At 39.3% G+C, this 20485-nt stretch overlaps 1 protein-coding gene across 1 annotated transcript; it reads right to left on the bottom strand.

Annotated features, from left to right (window-relative positions):
• On the bottom strand, window positions 1–8408 carry Kgd4 (alpha-ketoglutarate dehydrogenase subunit 4). The gene is made up of 4 exons (XM_005319536.5): window positions 8256–8408; window positions 3216–3279; window positions 600–787; window positions 1–132 (listed from the first exon to the last, which is right to left on the bottom strand). Exons 1-4 carry the CDS (start codon window positions 8295–8297, stop codon window positions 115–117), a joined length of 312 nt encoding a protein of 103 aa, XP_005319593.1. The 5' UTR covers window positions 8298–8408; the 3' UTR covers window positions 1–114.
• Between the last annotated feature and the right edge of the window lie 12077 nt (window positions 8409–20485).

Here is a 20485-nt window from a genome sequence, read left to right on the forward strand (position 1 = left end):
TTCATTTTTTTGCAGAATATTTATTAAGATTAATATACAGTTTTTCATTTGTCTTGGAAGTCCTCTACTGTAAAGATAATTCTTTTGTCTGATGACAAACAGCAGCCACAGTGATTATTCTGGACCTCCACGCTGAAAAGAAAAACATAAGCAATAAGGTTAGGTTAGATGTTAAATTGACACAGGAAATGTTTTCATGGCTACTATTCAAACTAATTTATGCAATTTTTAAGCAAATTTTAGGTTTTTCATAACTCTACACCCTTATATTCATTGTTATGATTTCAGATCTGGAAGAAACTCAAGGTTGACCTACTTCAATTGTCCCCACATTTCTTATCTAAGAGGTTCTTCTCTGAAGAATTTTTGAGGACACCAAGAAGCTTTTATTTATGTGGTTTTTATCAGTAACATAACCTGCAGATTTCTTGAGGGCTCCAATGATGGTTTGTTTTTACAGTCTGGCCTACATCCCCATCTGTCTTAGCTATGACACACTTGGCAAGACAATGGGAAGAGCATAGAAATCAACAAATGAAATTCCAAAGCTGATATGTTAATGGTGTTTTATACAGTCTTATGATAGAGCAACAACATACTTGGATAAATTCCATTTCTTCTTGAGATACAGGTTTCCTTCTGTATTTCTGAGGTAATGTTTTTATTATTTCTGCAGTGTCTGGTGGACCGTGATGCATCAGCAAATCTGGTGATTTATTCCCCTTAGAATGTTGTGAAATTACAGGTGAGTGAGATGGCAGCCCCGCTGATCTCAAACCTTCTGTTACTGAAAGACACAGAACCTAATTAGAGAAATTATCCAGGTGTTGCAATATATTATTTTGAGTTATCTTCTATTGAATGATCAATTCATTCTTAAAATCAACATTCTTTTCAAAAGATATAAAGAGGTAGTTTTTGTTTTCAGTGCTGGGGATGGAACCCAGGGAGTTGTACATGCTACGTACAACTTGGAGATTGGCTACAGTTCCAGCCCTTTTTTATTTTATTTATTTTTTTTAATTTTTGTGAAGGGGTCTCACTACATTACTAAACAGGCTATCCTCAAACTACTGAGCTCAATCTCTGGCTAGAGCTTCCATTTTACCTAGAAAGCAGGTAGTTTTAAGTAAGCGAATTACTAAAATGAACATAAAGTTTGTAAAATAATAAAGTTTCTTGTTAGAGGTGTTCAACCATTGTGGGTGACTTACATTACTTAAGTTTTTGTCATGTAACCTCTTAAAGGCCACACACGGTGAAGTTTACAGGTAATGTCTTATAATGGGGAATAACAAAGTTAGTAAATGAGAATACTTTTTTCAACATCTTAATTTTTCAATAGTTAAAATAAATTTTTAAATCCCTATGAAAACTGTTGAAATTCTTCTGGAATTAAAGATCAAGTATCAAGAGAGACACATAAGATTTAGTAAAATAAAAAACAGAAGGCAGGCTGGGGATGTAGCTCAATTGGTAGAGTGCTTGCCTCACATGGATTAAGGCCCTAGGTTCAATCCCCAGCACCACCCCCCCCTAAAAAAGGGGAAGAATTTCAGAATCTTCCCTAATTTATAAAGGTCGTTATATTATAGTCAGTAACTGCTAAGGGTTCAGGCAATCCAAGAAACAGTTACTGACTGAATGAATAGGTAAAGGAGTAAATGAAAGAAAAGCTGGTTAGCTGGGAGATAAATGTAAGAATGGTTACTATTCCTCATAATCTCTATAAATATAAGCAGAGGCGAATCTTCCCAAAAGATGGAAGAAGGTGCAGTGGCACACACCTGTAATCCCAGGGACTTGGGAGGATATAGACAGAAGGATCACAAGTTTGAGGCCAGCCTCAGCAATTTAATTAGACCCTTAATAACTTAATGGGACCCTGTCTAAAAATAAAAAATAAAAGTAAGTCAGGCACGGTGGCACATGCCTATTATTCCAGCAACTAGGGAGGCTGGGGCAGGAGGATTACAAATTCTAAGCCAGCCTCAGCAATGAGGCCCTAAGCAACTCAGTGAGACCCTGTCTCTAAATAAAATACAAAAAGTGGTTGGGGGGCGGGGGTGCTGGGGTTGTGGCTCAGGGGCAGAGTGTTCACCTAGCACATGCAGGAAGATTGCAAGTTTGAGGCCAGTCTCAGCAATTTGGTGAAACCCTCAGCAAATCAGCAAGACCCTGTCTCAAAATAAAAAGGACTGTGGGGGACAAATGGAAGAAGTGCTTAGGAGTGATATTATCCAAATTATATTGTTAAATGGTATATATGTACAAATATGTAACAAATCCTATCATTATGTACAACTATAATATACCAATAAAACATGTGGAAAGAGAAAAAATAAAATAAGCCACTATTGAGACGAAGTTTTCTATTACTCATAACGAAAACAAAACAAATCTAACTAACTAACTTAATTGATTAATTAAAAGGACTATCGAGGTAATAGTGGTAAATTGCTTCAGGTTCAATCCCCATTACCAATGAATGAATGAATAAGAAATAATGCTTAGGGTCTGGGAATGTGGCTCAAGTGGTAGCACGCTCGCCTGGCATGCATGCGGCCCGGGTTCGATCCTTAGCACCACGTACAAAGATGTTGTGTCTGCTAAAAAATATTAAAAAATTCTCTCTCCTCTCTCTCTCTCTCTTTAAACAAAAAAAGAAAGAAAGAATGCTTATAGCTGGACGTGGTTGTTTACACCTGTAATCCCAGTGGCTTGGGAGGCCAAGGCAAGAGGATCACAAGTTCATAGCCAGACTTAGCAACTCAGTGAGGCCCTAAGCAATTTAGCAAGACCCTGTCTCAAAATAAAATATAAAGCCAGGCATATGCCTGTAATCCCAGAATCAGGAGGCTGAGACAGGAGAATGCTGAGTTCAAAGACAACCTCAGCAACAGCAAGGTGGTAAGCAACTCAGTGAGACCCTATCTCTAAATAAAATACAAAACAGGGCTGGGGATGTGGCTCAGTGGTTGAGTACCCGAGTTTAATCCCTAATACCAAAAAAATAAATAAGATATAAAAAAATTGGCTGGCGATGTTGCTCAGTGGTTAAGCACACTGGTGCCAAAAGAGAGAGAGAGAGAGAGAGAGAGAGAGAGAGAGAGAGAGAGAGAGAGAAAAGAAAAAAAGAAATAATGCTTATAATAGAATATCATTTCTAAATATGCATACTTTTTAAAAAAAAATCTAAATAGAATATCACTTACCACTAAGTTTAGGATTGTTTCTTCTGTCAGGAAATCTTATTAATGGAGTATGTGGCTTGACTACCTAAAGGAAAACATGACAAAAAATAACCTCATTAACTGTAAAAGCAATGATCTATACTAATCCTGATACGTTTGTTAAAATAAATTACTACTTGACATCATCTTTAAATTGTATTTTTCCCAACCAAGGTAACTGATCTATGAATTATTAATTTATCAGTTATTCATAACTTTGTAGTTTATACATTCTTTTTTCTGTACTAGGGATTAAACTCAGGGCGTCTTGCATAGCAAGGCAAGCCCTCTACCACTGTACCACTGAGCTACATTCCAGCCTTTTTTACTTGTTTTTCTTGGCACTAAAGATTGAACCCAGGCTTAACCACTGAGCCACATCCCCAGCCCTTTTTTGTATTTTATTTAGAGACAAGTTCTCACTGAGTTGCTTCAAGCCTCACTAAGTTGCAGAAGCTGGCTTTGAACTTGTGCTCTTCCTGCCTCAGCCTCCTGAGCTGCTGGGATTACAGGTAGGAACCACCATGCCCAGCTCAACTTTATTTTGAGACAGGGTCCAGCTAAATTGCCCAAGCTGGTGTCAAATTTGTGACGCTCCTGCCTCAGCTTCTAGAGTAGCTGGAATTACAGGCATGTCACTAGGATACCTAACCATCACTGTTTTTTTTTTTTTCCTTTTTTGGTACTGGGGACTGAACCCATGTGTACTTTAATCACTAAACTATATCCCTATTCTTTTTTTTTTTTTTTGTAGTTGTGGATGAACAGAACTTCTTTATTTTTTTATTTTCATGTAATGCTAAGAATCTAATCCAGTGCCTCACACGTTAGGCAAGCATTCTACCACTGAACTAGAGCCCAACCCTCCATCCAATTCCTTTTTATTTTGTACTTTGAGACAAGATCTCACTAAGTAGTTTAGGACCTTACTAAATTGCTGAGGCTGGTTTTGAACTTGAACTCCTCCTTCCTCAGCCTCTCAAAGTTGCTAGGATTACAGGCATGTGCTACTGTGTCCAGTACAAGATTTTTTAATGTATTAACAACCGATCTCAAAACCACCCAATGAATAGGACGGCATGGATTTTGTGTTCTGTGACTTATAGATTAGTAAGAAAAGAATTGGAAGTTTCCTAATCTGTATGGAGTGTGGTTTCTCTACTATGTTAATACGTAATAGTTTAAAATAGGATAGAAAGCAATTGTATTGAAAACTAGGTCATTTTAAAAACACCTGTTCTGACTACCAAAGTAACACAATCTGTATAAAAATTTTGGCTGAGACAGGAGGTTATGAGTTCAAAGCTAGCCTCAGCAAAAGCAAGGCACTAAGCAACTCAGTGAGACCCTGTCTCTAAAATACAAAATAGGGCTGAGGATGAATCCCCACCCCAGTATCCCTCCCAATTTTTTTTTTTTTTAACTTTGGGAAAAATGAAGAAAAGCACAAAGGAGAAAATACTGTCTATAACCTCCAAATCCATATACAACAGATTAAAATATTTGATAGCTTTCTGTCTTTTTTCTTTACCTATCAAAATACTTATTTTTAGGGGCTAGAGATGTGGCTCAAGCCATAGAGCGTTCGCCTGGCATGCGTGCGGCCCGGGTTCGATCCTCAGCACCACATACAAACAAAGATGTTGTGTCCGCCGAATACTAAAAAATAAATACTAAAAAAATTCTCCTCTCTCTCTCTCTCTCTCTCTCTCTCTCTCTCTCCAAAAAAAAAAAAAATACTTATTTTCAGAATAATGTTTTTCTAACTGGTATTCTCATACCTAAAATTACAGATAGTGTTATAGAGGACCTCAAATGAGCCTATCAATATGAAATCTCCTGAATATACAGTGCTAAAAAATCTAATGAACAGAGTACTATTTTGCCAACTAATGTAATATGCAAATTGTTATGTTACTGAGACTGAAGTATGTTTATCTGCAATATATTTGTATATATTTGCTATATAATTTTTATATGGGTACAGAAGTAAATAAAGTGTTGGGGTCAGCCTGAAAAGTCACCACCATAAAAGCATGTTTACCTGCATTGTTAAAATGCTTCTCTAACAATTTTTCTCCTTGAATAGCTAAGATTCTTAAAATATTCTATTTACTGTCACTCCCCTAGTTTAAGTTTGAAAAATGTTTCACGGAGCTGGGGATGTGGCTCAAGCAGTAGCCCGCTCGCCTGGCAAGCGTGCAGCCCCGGTTCGATCCTCAGCACCACATACAAAGATATTGTGTCTGCCGAAAACTAAAGAATAAATATTTTAAAAAATTCTCTCTCTTAAAAGAAAAAAAAAAGAACAATGTTTCACAGTTTTCATGATAAAGCTCACACTTTTTTAAAAAATATTTTTAGTTGTACATGGACACAATACCTCTATTTATTTATTTTTTGTATATATTAATTTTGTAGTTGTAGGTGCACACAATATCTTTATTTCATTTTTATGTGGTGCTGAGGATTGAACCAAGTGCCTCACATATGCTAGGCGAGCGAGCACTCCACCACTGAGCCACAACCCCAGCCCCAAAATTCAAACTCTTAGCACTCACAAGGCCTATCAGAAACTGGCCTCTCCTTACCTTGGTTTCATTCCCAGCCGCTGTCTGATGTACTTGCCCTTCCATGTTTTCTCAAGTACTTCTCATTTCCCTAATTTATCATGCTATTTCCATGCCCATTTCATCTGAAGCTCACATCCTTTCTCAGGAATTCTCTTCCCCATTCCACTTCCATGTCTATCATTACAACCACTATAATCCCTTAAGACAGCTCAAACATCACTCCTCTCCAAACAGCTTTCCCCACTCTACAAGCTGATTTAAAAAACCTCTCATATGACCATTTTCTCTAGTGTTGCTCTCTCCTATGGAATGAAGCTCAAGTCTCTGGCTATCTCTAGCCATTACAGATGCAGAGTTTTTCCCCCAATAAGTACAACTAGTCCTTCAAATTAAATGTTTTATTTGAATGAGAAAAATAAATAAAATGGATCTAATATCTTAATGTAAAAAACAAAAACAAAATTGCATAGAACTCAAGAGCACAAATGAATCCATATAAATATGATTAAATAAGCTATGTTAACTGTACTGATGTCAGTTTCCTGGTTTTGATATTATATTACACATATACAAAATGTTACCACAGTCCCAATTGATCATGGACTGAAATTCCTAACTGAAGTTATAATGAATGACAGAAAGCACACTAAAACATGTAAAGTTTTCTGTCATATCATGTGATCCTTGTTTCTGATTTGGGACCTAATATAAATAAACCTGCTATTAACTTCTTTAAAAATATTTTTATTAGTTGTTGATGGGCCTTTATTTTATTTACTTATTTATATGTGGTGATGAGAATCAAACCCAGTGCCTCACACATGCTAGGCAAGTGCTGTTCCACTGAGCTATAACCTCAGCCCTGCTATTAACTTTCTATCAGAATTTTATGTTTTCTTGTTTTCTGTTTACAGTACTGGGGATTGAAACCAGGGCCTAAAATATGCTAAGCAAGTGCTCTATCACTGAGATACAGCTGCAGCCCATACAAGTCTTTTTGTAGGTATATGCATTCACTTCTTTTGGGTAATAAATCTATAAGTGTATTTGCTGAGTCATAGAGAAATGTTTTTTAAAGACTGGCAGTTCTCCATAATGGCAGTACCATTTCACACATCCACCAGCAATGTATGAGTGTTTCAGTACTTCCTGTTCACATCACCATTTGGTATTGTCAGTCTTTTAAATTTTAGTTGCAAGGGCTATGGATGTAGTTTAGAGACAAGAGCAAGTGCTTAGCATACATGAGGTCCTGGGTTCAATCCCAAGCAATGAAGAAATAAATTTAAGCCACTTTGGTGGATGTACAGTACCTCCTAGTTTTAATTTGTATTTTGCAGGCAAGTATGGATTACTAAGCATCTTTCACATGTTTATTGCTCATTTGACAGTTTTATTATGCAGCATCAACTCCCTGACCCATTTTAAATTGGGTTACATATTTATTATTGATATTATGGTTATGTAGTCCTTTGTCAGGTTTCTGTCTTTAGAGAATCTTTAATTAGTTAATGCTCAGTAACCACCCACTGAATAAATAAGTGAGCATCATTTATTGCAATGGAACCAAAGACTGGAATCTAGAATTATCTTTCAGACAACTTCTGGAACTTCAGGAAAAGATCTTTTAAGAGATGTACTAATTAATGTAAAGGGAAATGTACCTCTCATATCAAAGACAAAAGCTAATCACTATAACATGCTTCTAAATTGTAACCCAATTTACAAAAGGTCGTGCCTATTTATATACCAAATTTACCTCTCCTATTTAAGATGGAGAAGCAAAGGAAAAGGTGTCAAGAGTTAGTAGGTCATAGGTGGATTAACAATGTTACTTCAGCTGCCTATCTAAGCAGGGAAAAAAGGTTTGGGAAATAACACAAAAATATATACTAGTAATAAAGTTAAGGAAAATATTTTTCTATTTCCCCATTCAGCCTGTAGACAGATGCCTGAAAAAGGTGGGCTGAACCGGCCGTAGGAGCCAGTTATCCTGACATTCTCAAGACCTTGAAGGGACACTGGGTCAGATCCGGCGTTCGCTTCCTTTAACGCTCCGCTATCGCCTTACTCCGGATTGGCCCACTGGGGACAGTACAGACAATACTAGACCGCGATTGGCCAGGCTACTGGAGGGCAGCGTAGCCCGCAAACTAAGGCTAGGGAGGACCTGGCGGAGGAGTCCAGAGACCCCAGACCAGTACGTACCTATCTGCGGAGATGTCGCTCTCCCACTGCCAGACTCGAACCCTCAGCTCCGGACCCTGGCTTAACTGCCCGACGCAATGGGCTTAAGCTCCCATTCTCATACACCCCGGGCGCAGCCATGCCCCTATTCAGGGCCGCGGTCAGCACGCATCCTGTGCCACCGCCTTTCCTCCCTCGCGCCATTGCCACATCTGCACCATCTCTCTGCCCAACGTGAGAAAAAACTACCGAGTCTCTTTACCTGAACGACCCTGCTGGCAGACGCCATTTTGCTGCCCATCATGACCCCCGAGAAGGGGCAGCTTCCGGGGCGCAAGCAAACAGCAGTGGTACCGGGGAGTCCTGGGCATCTGGGGGCGGGGCCTGCCTGTGGCGTCACGGGGAGGAGCGAAAGGCTCGCGGGCAAGGTCCTCCTCGGCTCTGCGGGTAGCTCCACCCCTCTGCGCCAGACTCCGCCCCGCTCCTCTTCCCGCGCTGGGCCTGAACCTTATTCTCCATTCCTATTGTTGTTTTGCAGTGGAGGATTTGTGATGGGTGTATTTGGTTCAGCCTGCTTGAGTTATCCAGTATTATTCCCTTCCCAGATTGCCAGGTTTTTTGGAGTTTTGGGGGTTTTTTTTGGTACCAGGGATTGAACCTAGGAGCTCTTAACCTCTGAGCCACCTCCTCGGCTCTTTTTTGTATTTTATTTAGAGACAGGGTCTGCTAAATTGCTTAGGGCCTCCCTAAATTACCGATGCTGATTTTGAACTCATAATCCTGCCTCAGCTCCTGAGCTGCTGGGATTACAGGTGTGCACCACTGCGCTGGGCAAAGATAGCCAGTTTTTAATTTCGATATAGTTTAAAATTTAATTGGAAAGCTTATAAGTAATACAGGCTGTTTTGGTTTCCTAAAATGAAAAAACTTGACAAAACTTGGGTTTATAGGCAAGCTCAGAATGATCAATTTTACTCCCTCGCTGATTTGCAAAGTTTGATTTTAATCTGTTCCTAGTTTCTCTAATTCATTATTCCTGATAATGAACTGCTGCCTCTGCTTCATGTTAGAAAACTCTTAAATCCAGGGTCTAATTATTATTTTTTTAAACTTAAAACAGTTATATCATTACTCCAAAGTTAACATTAAATTCTATATTAATTAATGCTTACATCACTATTTTAATACACAACATGTTGTAGCTCCTTAACCTTGTAGTTATATAACCTCAAACTGCTGTAATTTTTTTTTTCGACTTTTTTTGTAGTATTAGGGATTAAATTCAAAGGACCTCTAACACCAAGCTACATGCCCAGAACCTTTTTGGGATTACAGGCTGTAGTAATTTATATTTCTAAAAGCCACCCATTTAGGAATCTATCATTAACCCTCATTGTCAAAACAAATTGATCACTCTAAATATTTAGCAACAGGTGAAGTGGCTCACACCTATAATCCCAGCTATTCAGGAGGCCAAAGGCTGGAGGATCCCAATTGGAGACCAGCCTAGGCAATTTAGCTAGATCCTGTCTCAGAGAAGAAAATAAAAGGGCTTGACCAAACAGACTCACATGCCTGTAATCTCAGCAACTCCAGAGGCTGAGGCTGTAAGATTGCAAATTCAAGGTCAGCAATTTGGTGAATCCCTAAATTACTTACTGAGACCTTGTATAAAAACAAACAAAGTCAGGCATGGTGGCACACGCCTGTAATCCCAGTGGAGTGGTTTGGGAGGCTGAGGCAGGAGGATCACAAGTTCAAAGTCAGCCTTAGCAATTTAACTTGGCCCTGTCTCAAAATAAAAAATTAAAAGGGTTGCAGATGTGGCTCAGTGGTTAAATGCACATGGGTTTTAATCTCTGGTACAAAAAAAAAATAAATTAATTATTAAATATTAAATAAGAAAGGAAAATTAAACCAAAAATATTAATAAAAATGGTTGGGGATGTAGCTTAATGGTAAAGCACCTATGAGTTTAATCCCCACTACCAATAAAATAAAAGGGCTGGAAAATGTAGTTCAGGGGTAAAGTGCTCCTGGGTTCAATACCAAGTACTGATTAAAAGAAAAGAAAGGATATATATATTTTTTTGGGGGGGCACTTCTGATTAGCATGTCTGTGGAGAAGCCCGTAAACCTATGTAAAATTTTTCAAAATTTGTTTAATAGCAGAGATGCTAAAATTGGACTGATAACAATTCTGTAACAGGCAAAGGACGTTAATAGGAAGCTTGCAGAAAAAAATAAAAACAACCCTTTAAAAACATTGAGAGGCTAGGCCTGGTTGTTTGGGCCTGTAATTCCAGCTACTTGGGAGGCTAAGGCAGGAGGATCTCAAGTTCAAGGCCAGTTTAGGGAAACCCTGTCTCAAAATGAAAAATAAAAAGGGCTGGAGATATAACTCCGTTGTAGAGCACCACAAGGTTAAATCCCCAGTACTGGGGGGGAAAAAAAAGTTTAAAACATTTAATTTTTCTTATTCTAAGATAAAGTTGAACTATACTGAAATGTTTTTATCTTCTGTCAAGTTGGCAAATATACATATGATGATGAGGAAAGAGGCACACACATCTTTGGTGGGAAAAAAAGATAATATAATCTGTATGGAGATTATATATTATATATAATTTGGTAATTTTAAAGTGTAAAATTACTAATAATTTATCCTTTCACCTGGTATTCACATTTCTAAGAATTTATTCAAAAAGATTATCTATTGCAACATTATTTGTTTTGTTATGTTTTTAAATTTTTTTATTCTAATTTGTTATATATGACAGAAGAATGCATTTCAATTCATAGTACAGATATAGAGCACAATTTTCCTTTTTTTAATATTTATTTTTTAGTTGGACACATACCCTTATTTTATTCATTTATTTTTATGTGGTGCTGAGGATCAAACCCAGCACCTCTCCCGTACTAGGCAAGCGCTCTACCACTGAACCACAACTCCAGCTCCAAGAGCACAATTTTTCATGTCTCTGGTTGTATACAAAGTAGAGTCACACCATTCGTGTCTTCATACATGTACTTGGGATAATGATGTCTATCTCATTCCACTGTCTTTCCTATCCCATGCCCCCTCCCTTCCCCTCCCTCCCCTTTGCCCTATCTAAACATTCTTTGTATTAGAAAGAATTGGAAGCCATTGTGGGAGGCCAACCTTATGGGTGACTGAGTTACACTCCCCAGCTGGGTGCTGAGGCGCTCAGTCACAGGAATGGGTGTGTCTTGCTACAGTCCCATGGGTGAAGCTATGCTCACCTGTTCCTTTGTAATATAACCCCTTGCCCTGTTTAGGTTAGAATCTTCCATGAAAGTGCCTTGTATGTGTCCCCTCCTCTTACTGTGCCCTTGGGTGTGGCCTACCCAGGTGTAAGTCAACCTGCTGACAGTGGACATCATGAAGATAGACTCAACCCCCTGAAATCTGACCCCTTGCCTCATTTGAATAGCTTCTCCTCAATAAAAGGGGTCAGCGTGTGCTCTCTCTCTCTTCCTGCAGACCCTTAAGGTCAGAGGAGCCATCACAGCAACCCCAAAGAAAAAGGTATTTGTATCTCTTGTATGGTTATTTCATGCAGCCCAGTTAGCCCAGTTAAACTAGAGTGACCCCCGAGCCTTTTAGTTGCAAGAACAGAAACCCGGCAAGCCATAAATTTTATAAAGAAGGAATTGGGGAGCCAGGGGTTGTGGTGCATGCCTGTAATCCCTTAGCAATTTATCAAGGCCCTAAGCAGTTTAGCAAGACCCTGTCTCTAAATAAAAATATAAAAAGGGGGCTGAGGTTGTGGCTCAGCGGTAGAGTGCTTGCCTAGCATATGCGAGACTCTAGGTTCGATCCTTAGCACCACATCAAAATAAATAAATAAATTAAATAAAGGTATTGTGTCTAACTACAACTAAAAAATAAAAATATTAAAAAATATATATAGGGGCTGGGGTTGTGGTTCAGTGGTAGAGTACTCGCCCTAGCATGTGCAAGGCCCTGGGTTCGATTCTCAGCACCACATAAAAATAAGTAAACAAAATAAAGATATTGTGTCCAACTACAACTAAAAAAATATAAATATAAAAAATATATATAAAGAGCTGGGGATGAGGCTCAGTGGTGGTTTACCGCCCTTGGGTTCAATCCCTGGTACCAAAAAAAGAAAGAAAGAGAGAGAGAGAGAGAGAAGGAATTGGCTAAACCACAGAATATCCCCACTATGTGATATTGTGTAACTGTGAAAAGAGAGAGCTAGAAACAAGAAAAAGAAAGAGGGAGGAGGAAAAGGAGGAGGAGGAAGAAGTTCTCTCAGATTTAGATTAGTGAAGAAAGCAAGGTGCAGAACAGTGCATGTAATATCTTACCTTTTATATAAGAAAGGAGTAATAAAAGGGCTGGGGTTGTGACTCTGAGGTAGAGCACTTGCCTGGCACACATGATGCACTGGGTTTGATCCTCAGCACCACATAAAACAAAATAAAGGTATTGTGTTCACCTAAAAAATATATATATTAAAAAAAAAAAAAGAAAGGAGGGGCTGGGGTTGTGGCTCAGCGGTAGAGTTCTTGCCTAGTATGTGCAAGGCCCTTGGATCGATCCTCAGCACCACATAAAAATAAATAAATAAAGGTATTGTGTCCAACTACAATTAAAATAAATAAATAAATAAATATTTTTTAAAAGAAAGGAGTAAAAATAAGCATATTAGTATTTGTATCTACAGAGGGAACCAGGATACCCAGGTGTAATAGAGATTATTGGTGCTCACTAAACATCCTAGCCTCAATCCAGGTTAGGTTGTGAGATCATACAGCTAGTTCTTACCAGCAGTTCCAGAAGAAAAGCAAGATGTGTAACTTTCAGGCTGACGTAGTAAGTAAGAGTTGTGACCTCCTCTACTCCCTATTGCAGTAATTTTGAAACTATTGAAAGGAATCCAGATGGTGAGGCTTCAAGATGGAACTGATTTGTGCAACTATACAGGCTTTTGTGTAAATAAGAAGCGAAAGTTGCTTGAAGAACTGGGCAAAGTGGCTCATGTCTATAATCCTAGCACCTCAGGAGGCCAAGGCAGAAGATTCTCAAGTTCGAGGTCAGCCTCAGCAACTTGGCGAGGCCCTAAGTAATTTAGTGAGACCCTGGATAAAAACAAAAAAAGCCAGGCATGGTGGCACATGCCTGTAATCCCAGCAACTCAGGAGGCTGGGTCAGGATTGGGAATTCAAACCCAGCCTTTTAGCAATTTAGTGAGGTCTTAAGCAACTCAGTGAGACCTGTCTCTAAATAAAATACAAAATGGAACTGGGGATGTGGCTCAGTGGTCAAGTGCCCCCCCACCCCCCCACCCCCCCTCCCCACCCCCGAGTTCAATCCCTGGTAAAAAAAAAAAAAAAAAAATCAACATACTATAGTGACACAGCTATACCAATGTTTATAGCAGCTCAATTCACATAGCTAAACTGTGGAACCAACCTAGATGCCCTTCAATAGGTGAATGGATAAAGAAACTATATATCTATATCATAGTTTCTTTATCTATATCTATCTATATATATATATGTATATATACACACACACACACAATGGAATATTACTCAGCTTTAAAAGAGAATAAAATTATGGCATTTTCAGGTAAATGGATGGAGTTGGAGAATATCATGCTAAGCAAAGTAAGCCAATCTCAAAAAACCAAAGACCAAATGAATGTTCTTCTTGATAAGTGGATACTTATCCATAATGTGGGGAGGGGCATGGGAAGAAAGGAGGAAATTTGACTGGACAAAGGGGAGGGTAAAGGGGGAGGCATGGAGGTAGGAAAGGTGATGGAATGAGATGGACATCATTCCCCTAGGTACATATATGACTGCACATACAGTGCAACTCTATATTGTGTACTACCAAAGAAATGAAAATCTGTGCTCCATTTGTGTACAATAAACCAAAATGCATTCTGCTGTCATGTATAACTAATTAGAACTAATTAAAAGGGGGGGGAGGTGCTGGGAATGTGGCTCAGTGGTTAAGTGCCCCTGGTTTCAAAAACACAAAAACAAAGAGAAAGGAAGAAAGTAGCTGGAAGAGAAAGTGCACATCTCCAATCCCAGCAACCCTGGAGACTGAGTTAGGAAGAGCAGTTGAGCCCAGGAGTTTTAGGTCATCCTGGGAAATATAGCAAAACTCCATGTCAAAAGAAGAAGCCAGGTCTGGTGACATATGCCTGTAATCCCAGTGACTCAGGAGGCTGAAGAATAAGAATTGGAAATTCAAGGCCAGGGTGGGCAACTTGGAGAACTCTGTCTCAAAAAATAAAAGGGATTGGGGATGTAGCTCAGTGGTAGATAGCCCCTTGGCCCATCACCAGTATGGGGGTGAGGAGGAGGATGAAGAAGAAGGAGAAACAAACCTTTTTTATGTTAAACTGAGGTCTCTAAAAGTTGTGTGTTTCATCAGCTAGAGTTGATTGTCCTAATGTGGAATTTCTCTGCAAGTGTGAAACTGCTACAACACAAACCTACAGTATGTACCATGGGGTGGTGAGGCAATGGGAGAAAGGTAATTATTTTTAAAGTTTATCATTTCACTTGGCAAAACCACCTGTTGTGGTAACTTAGGAGGGAAAATCATGTGGCACTAAGTTAAGAAGAAAAGTAGGGGGGTTGGTAGTTAGGAGTGGTGGCTGTGTTTGCCAAGACATTACTAAAGAGATAAATTCAAGAAAGTATTGGCCATTTTGCAAGCAAGCAGACATAAAAGGAAATAGCTTGCATTCAGAAATGCAGAATTTGCAGATCTGATCAGTTGTTTGCTTCTAGACTCCCAAATGAGAAAGATGAGATTTTTTTTTCAATTGTTATTTTTATTTTGAGATAATTGTAGATTCACATGCAGTTGAAAGAAATAAAAATCACCTGGATAGGGCTGGGGATGTGGCTCAAGCGGTAGCGCGCTCACCTGGCATGCGTGCGGCCTGGGTTTGATCCTCAGCACCACATACAGACAAAGATGTTGTGTCCGCTGATAACTAAAAAATAAACATTAAAATTCTCAAAAAAAAAAAATCACCTGGATAATTTTCCCAGTTTCACCCAGTGGTAAACATTTTTCAAAACCATACTACATTATCACAACTATGATATTGGCATTGATACAGTCAAGTTGCAAAACAGTTCCCTTACCTCCTATTAACAACTATACCCACTTCTCTATTACCCCTCTTCCCTCAGGACTCCTGGAAATCACTAACCTGTTCTGTATTTTATACTTTTGTCATTTCAGTGGTGTTACAAATAGAATTATATAGTATGAAACCTTTGAGATTGGTTTTATTTACTTTTTTTTCATTCTTATAATTCCCTGGAGATTCATCCAGTTTATAGCATATATCAATAGTTTGTTCTTTTTATTGTTGAGTAGTACTCCCTGATATAGACACATCATTCTAACCTTTTATTCATGGAAAGTCATCAGTGTTGTTTTCAACTGAGGTTATTAGAAATAAATCTGTCATTAACATTAATGTGGTGATATAACACAGTATTTATTTCTCTGGGATAAATTACCAAAAGTACAATTCTAGGGGCATATGGTAGTTGCATTTTTAGTTTTTGTAAGAACTATTTTCCAGGCTAGGGATTTAGCTCAGTGGTAAAGTGCTTATTTATGTGAGGCCCTGGGTTTGATCCTCAGCACTATCAAACAAACAAAGCCACTTTTCCAGAGTGTCTATGTCATTTTACATTCTGTTTTCATTTGTATCTTAAGTGTCCCTGGAATTGCACTCCTTGTCATTTATTCCAGAGAAATAAATACTTTTTATACCTGTACATGAGTATAAATTTATTTATACATTTGTAGCCCAAACTGAAAACAACACAGAAGTCCTTCCATGAGTAAATAGTTAGAATGATTATTTCATGACAAAGGCTTTGTGCCCAGTGTGTTACTTTTGGCAAGCAATGAAATCTTTATGAGGTGAGACCTAATGAGAGATATATAGATCAGGTCACTTGGGGCATATTTTTTAAAGGAATAGTGGGACCCCAGCTTCTTCCTTCTTTTTTTTTCCAGACATGAGCAGAGCAATTTGGCTTTACCACCATATGCTGCCAAACAACAGGGCCAAGTGATCATGGACCGAAACCTCCAAAACTGTGAGCCAAATGAAACTTTTCACTTTATAAGTGACTACTTCAGGTATTTTGAAAGCTGATTTAGTCAGTGGGGGTGTTTGTTTGTTTTGTTTTGTTTTTTCCTGCTGTGACCAAAAGATCTCACAAGAACAAATTGGGAGGAGGAAAACTTTATTTGGTGCTTATGGTTTCATAAGTCTCAGTCCATAGGCAGCCAGCTCCATTGCTCTGAGCCCTACAAGAGTCCCAAGTGTGTGGTGGAAGAAAGCAGGTTGGGACATGACACCAGGAAGCAGAGAAAGAGAGAGCTCTCAGCTCAGTAAGGACAAAATATACATCCCAAAGGCACATCCCCAGGCATCCAACTCCCCCAGCTGCACCCAAGTTGCCTAACAGTTACAACCAAATTAATTCCTATCAGGGGATTAATGCTCTGATTAGATTAAACTTCTAATAACTCAATCATTTGTCTCTGAACTTTCTTGCACTGAGCCTTTGGGGGACACCTAATATCTAAACATAACATTCTACCCACTGGTCTCCAAAAACTCATACTCATCTCACAATGCAAAATATATTTAGTCCATTTCCAAGAGTCCTCATAGTCTCAACAGTTCCAGGATTGACCAAAAGTCCAAATCTGAAGTCTCCTCTGAAACTTAAGGCAAACTCTCAGCATGAGCCCCTGTAAAAATCAAATCTAGTTACATTTATCCCATATATAAAGGCAAAAAGTAAATGTTTCCATGTGAAGAAATAGGGGCATAGGAAGAAGGAATGGGACCAAAGTAAGACTAAAATCCAACTGAGCAAACAAGTTCTGTAGTTTCATGTCCAATATCTGGAACACATGGCATTACGTACGATGTTCTCCCCAAAGAGCTGTATAGGTCTGCCCCTATGGCATTGCTGGTTGCAACCCACATGGCCTCTGTCTTGGCTCAATTCCTTCAGCTTTCCTCAACAGCATTCATGGTATTGGTATCTCTTAATCTTGAGGGTCTCCACTGCAACTTTAACTTTGTCTTCACATCTCCATGCATCACCCTGTCAGGGGCAGCCCACAGAGACTGCTGCACTTTGTCTGGCTTCCCAGGCCTTCCTTTGAAATCTCACTGGTGGCTTCCATGACCCTCTAACTCCAGCATCTTGTATTCCTGTAAAACCAGCACAATATGCTTGATGCCAGATTCTGCCACCATTTCTAGCAGTAGCCAAACCTCCAGGGACCACAGCTGCAGCAGTCTCTTGAGTACCTGGGTGGCTCAGCATGATAAAAACAAACAACGACACAAAAAAACCTTCCTAGGACAGTCTGTGCAAGCAGGATGCCCCCATGGTCTCTTCTCAAAGGAAATTTTACTTTTATACCCTTGAGCCTAAGATGGCTGTAGTCTTGTAGGAGTTGCCCTCAAGCCAACTTTCCTACAGTTTATGGGTAGGGTACTAAACAGCATTTCTTAGATGGCTGTAATGTTTTTAACAACCACACCTTCCTGCTGACAGTAGTGCAAGACTGTAACTCCAGGGACTCAGAGGCTGATACAGAGGGATCCCAAGTTCCAAACCAGCCTCAGCAATTTAGCAAGGCCCTAAACAACTTAGCAAGACCCTGTCTCAAAAAATAAAAAGGAGTGGGGAGGGCTGGGGTTGTGGCTCAGTGGTAGAGCACTCGTCTGACATGTGTGAGGCCCTGGGTTTGATCCTCAGCACCACATAAAAATAAGTAAATAAAATAAAGGCATTGTGCCCAACTACACCTAAAAAAAAAAAAAAGAAAGAAAGAAAGAAAGAGAGAAAGAAAGACATGGGGATGTGGCGGGGTGATTAAGCATCCAGGTTCAATCCTTGGTACCAAAACAAACAAACAAACAAACAAAAAAAAACCACAACCACAACTTCCTCAGTCCCAGTTTAATTCAGGTTTCTGGCCAAACTCCAAGTTTTTCAAATATTCTGCTCTTCTTTCTGCCTTTGGTTATCACAATAAAGGTGGCTAAAAGCTGCCAGCAATATCCATGTCACCACTTGAATACTCTATTGCCAAGAAATTTCTTCTACCAGAGTAAGAAGTTGGCCGCCTTAAATTTACCCTCAAAGAAATGGGCAAAATGTAGACAACTTCTTAGCCAGAGCATAACATGAATGGCCTCTAGTCCAATTCCCAATAGAGCCTTTCTTCTTCTCTGAAACCTCATAAGCTCAGTTTTTACTATCCACAGTCCTTTCTGCATTCTGTTCTTCTGTACTCCACCAGAATTGCTCAGTAAGGTCCACTTACAACATACTAAAGCTTTTCTAGCATGCATTGCTAAACTTTCAACAATTCTTCCCATAAATTCCCCAAATTCCACAAGTTTCGGAACCACATGTTCAGGTTAGTCCCAGCAACACCCTTACTTCTTGGTACAATTTTTGTTTTAGTCAGCTTTTTGCTGCTGTGACCAAAAGACCTGACAATAATGTTGGATATGGAAAATGACAAACCCCAAAATAATGTAACCCAGGGAGAGGGAATGAGGGACAAGGCATACACTGATCCTTCCTAATACATTCTTTCCCAGTGACAAGACAGGCCGAGAGGAGATATCTATCAAGTCTGAAATGACAGTCTCTGGGAAGAAGCCACAACATTGACTCCTCCCTAAAATTCTTTCCCAGATACTGATCACTGACCCCAAACCTTCCATCTGGCCCAGTAAAGATAGCCCAAACTGACATGTTCATTGAGTTACCTCTCAGTGTAATATATATAAGCACAACCCCTCCCCTTTGACCAGGGGCTCATTTTCCACCAGGAAAGTAGGTCTATCAGAGGCGTCACTCTGTTCCTGAATAAAAGCTATACCGATCCATGAAGTTTGCATCTGACGCGGTTCCTTTTGTGCTAACAAAGAACAACTAGAAGGAAAAGTTTATTTGGGGGCTCATGGTTTCAGAGGTCTCAGTCCATAGATAGCTGGTGCCATTCCTCAGGGCTCTAGGTGAGGCAGAACGTCATGGTGGAAGGGTGTGGTGGAGGAAAGCAGGTCAGGATGTGGCCACCAAGGAACAGAGAGAGAGCTCTGCTCCCAATGAAGACAAAGTATATACCCAAAGGCACTCCCCCAAAGACCCACCTCCTCTAGCCACAGTCTACTTGCCTACGGTTACTGCCAAATTAATCCCTATCAAGGGATCAATGCACTGGTTAAGTTAAACATCTTAAAATTCAATAGTTTCATCTCTAAACTTTTTTTTTCCATTGTCTCATACATGAGTTTTGGGGGGGATACCTAATATCTTAACCATAACAAAGGCTAACAGACATTTCTATCAGCAACGTATGAGTGATCTAATTTTAACCTCATCAGCATTTGTTGTTGACACTTTATTTTAGCCTTACCAATAGGTGTATTATGATAGCTCATTGTAGTTTTAATTTGAATTTTTCTAATGGCTAATGGGGATTAATGGGTACCAGGGATTGAACCAAGGGATGCTTTACCACTGAGAAGAAACACCCCCGGCCTTTTTTTTTAATTTTTTTTTTTTAGTTGTCAATGGATATTCATTTTTATTTATTTGTATGCAGTGCTGAGAATCGAACCCAGTGCCTCACACATGCTAGGAAAGCATTCTACCACTGAGCCACAACCCCAGTCCCCAGCCTGGGCAATTTAATGAGACGCTGTCTCAAAAATGAAAAAGGGCTGAAGGTGTGGGCTGGTCCCACCAGGAGAGGAATTAGATGTATAGACCCTTTGTGTCTAATGGGTGCTGTTAAAGGCATGATTAGAAATTGATTATTATGGGCTACATCTGTGTTTGGAGCTAGATTACTAGTGTGCATGTTCCTGTCTAGTTGGCCAGTAATTACAAATAAAAATTTGTTCCACACAGAAGGAAATATTCCTGGTGTCTCCTTAGAGAAACTAGTTTCAATAGTGAACATGTGGGTTAGTTTTTCGTTTTCAAATTCCCATGTGGATAGGGCTCTGGCTAATGTAGCCCTTGTCAGAGGCTGGAAGGAACAATGGGACTGATCTGGGACGGTGACCAAGGTCTTATTTTCCCTAATGTAGAAAACTTTTTTATATCCATGAGAATCCATTTAGTTAAGTTTTTGTTATTGATGATTAGTAAACATTCTGAAGGGTGGGGTTAGAGCAAGTCTCCCAAGGGAAGATTCTTGGGCAAGCAGAGTATCTGCTTTGACAGTATCCTGAATTTTTATTTATTTATTTATTTATTTTTTAAAGAGAGAGTGGGGGAGACAGAGAGAGAGAGAGAGAGAGAGAGAGAGAGAATTTTAACATTTATTTATTTTTTCTTAGTTCTCGGCAGACACAACATCTTTGTTGGTATGTGGTGCTGCTGAGGATCGAA

Source organism: Ictidomys tridecemlineatus, chromosome 1, assembly GCF_052094955.1.
Source record: "Ictidomys tridecemlineatus isolate mIctTri1 chromosome 1, mIctTri1.hap1, whole genome shotgun sequence".
NCBI classification, from domain to species: Eukaryota; Metazoa; Chordata; class Mammalia; order Rodentia; family Sciuridae; genus Ictidomys; species Ictidomys tridecemlineatus.

Bases quoted from the DNA above. Each gene is read 5' to 3' on its own strand.
- Kgd4 (XM_005319536.5), bottom strand. From the start codon at position 8,297: ATGATGGGCAGCAAAATGGCGTCTGCCAGCAGGGTCGTTCAG. The intron at 3,280-8,255 runs GTAAAGAGACTC...GTTTTCCTTTAG, and splicing joins CTGCCAGCAGGGTCGTTCAG to GTAGTCAAGCCACATACTCC. The intron at 788-3,215 runs GTAAGTGATATT...TGTGTCTTTCAG, and splicing joins AAACAATCCTAAACTTAGTG to TAACAGAAGGTTTGAGATCA.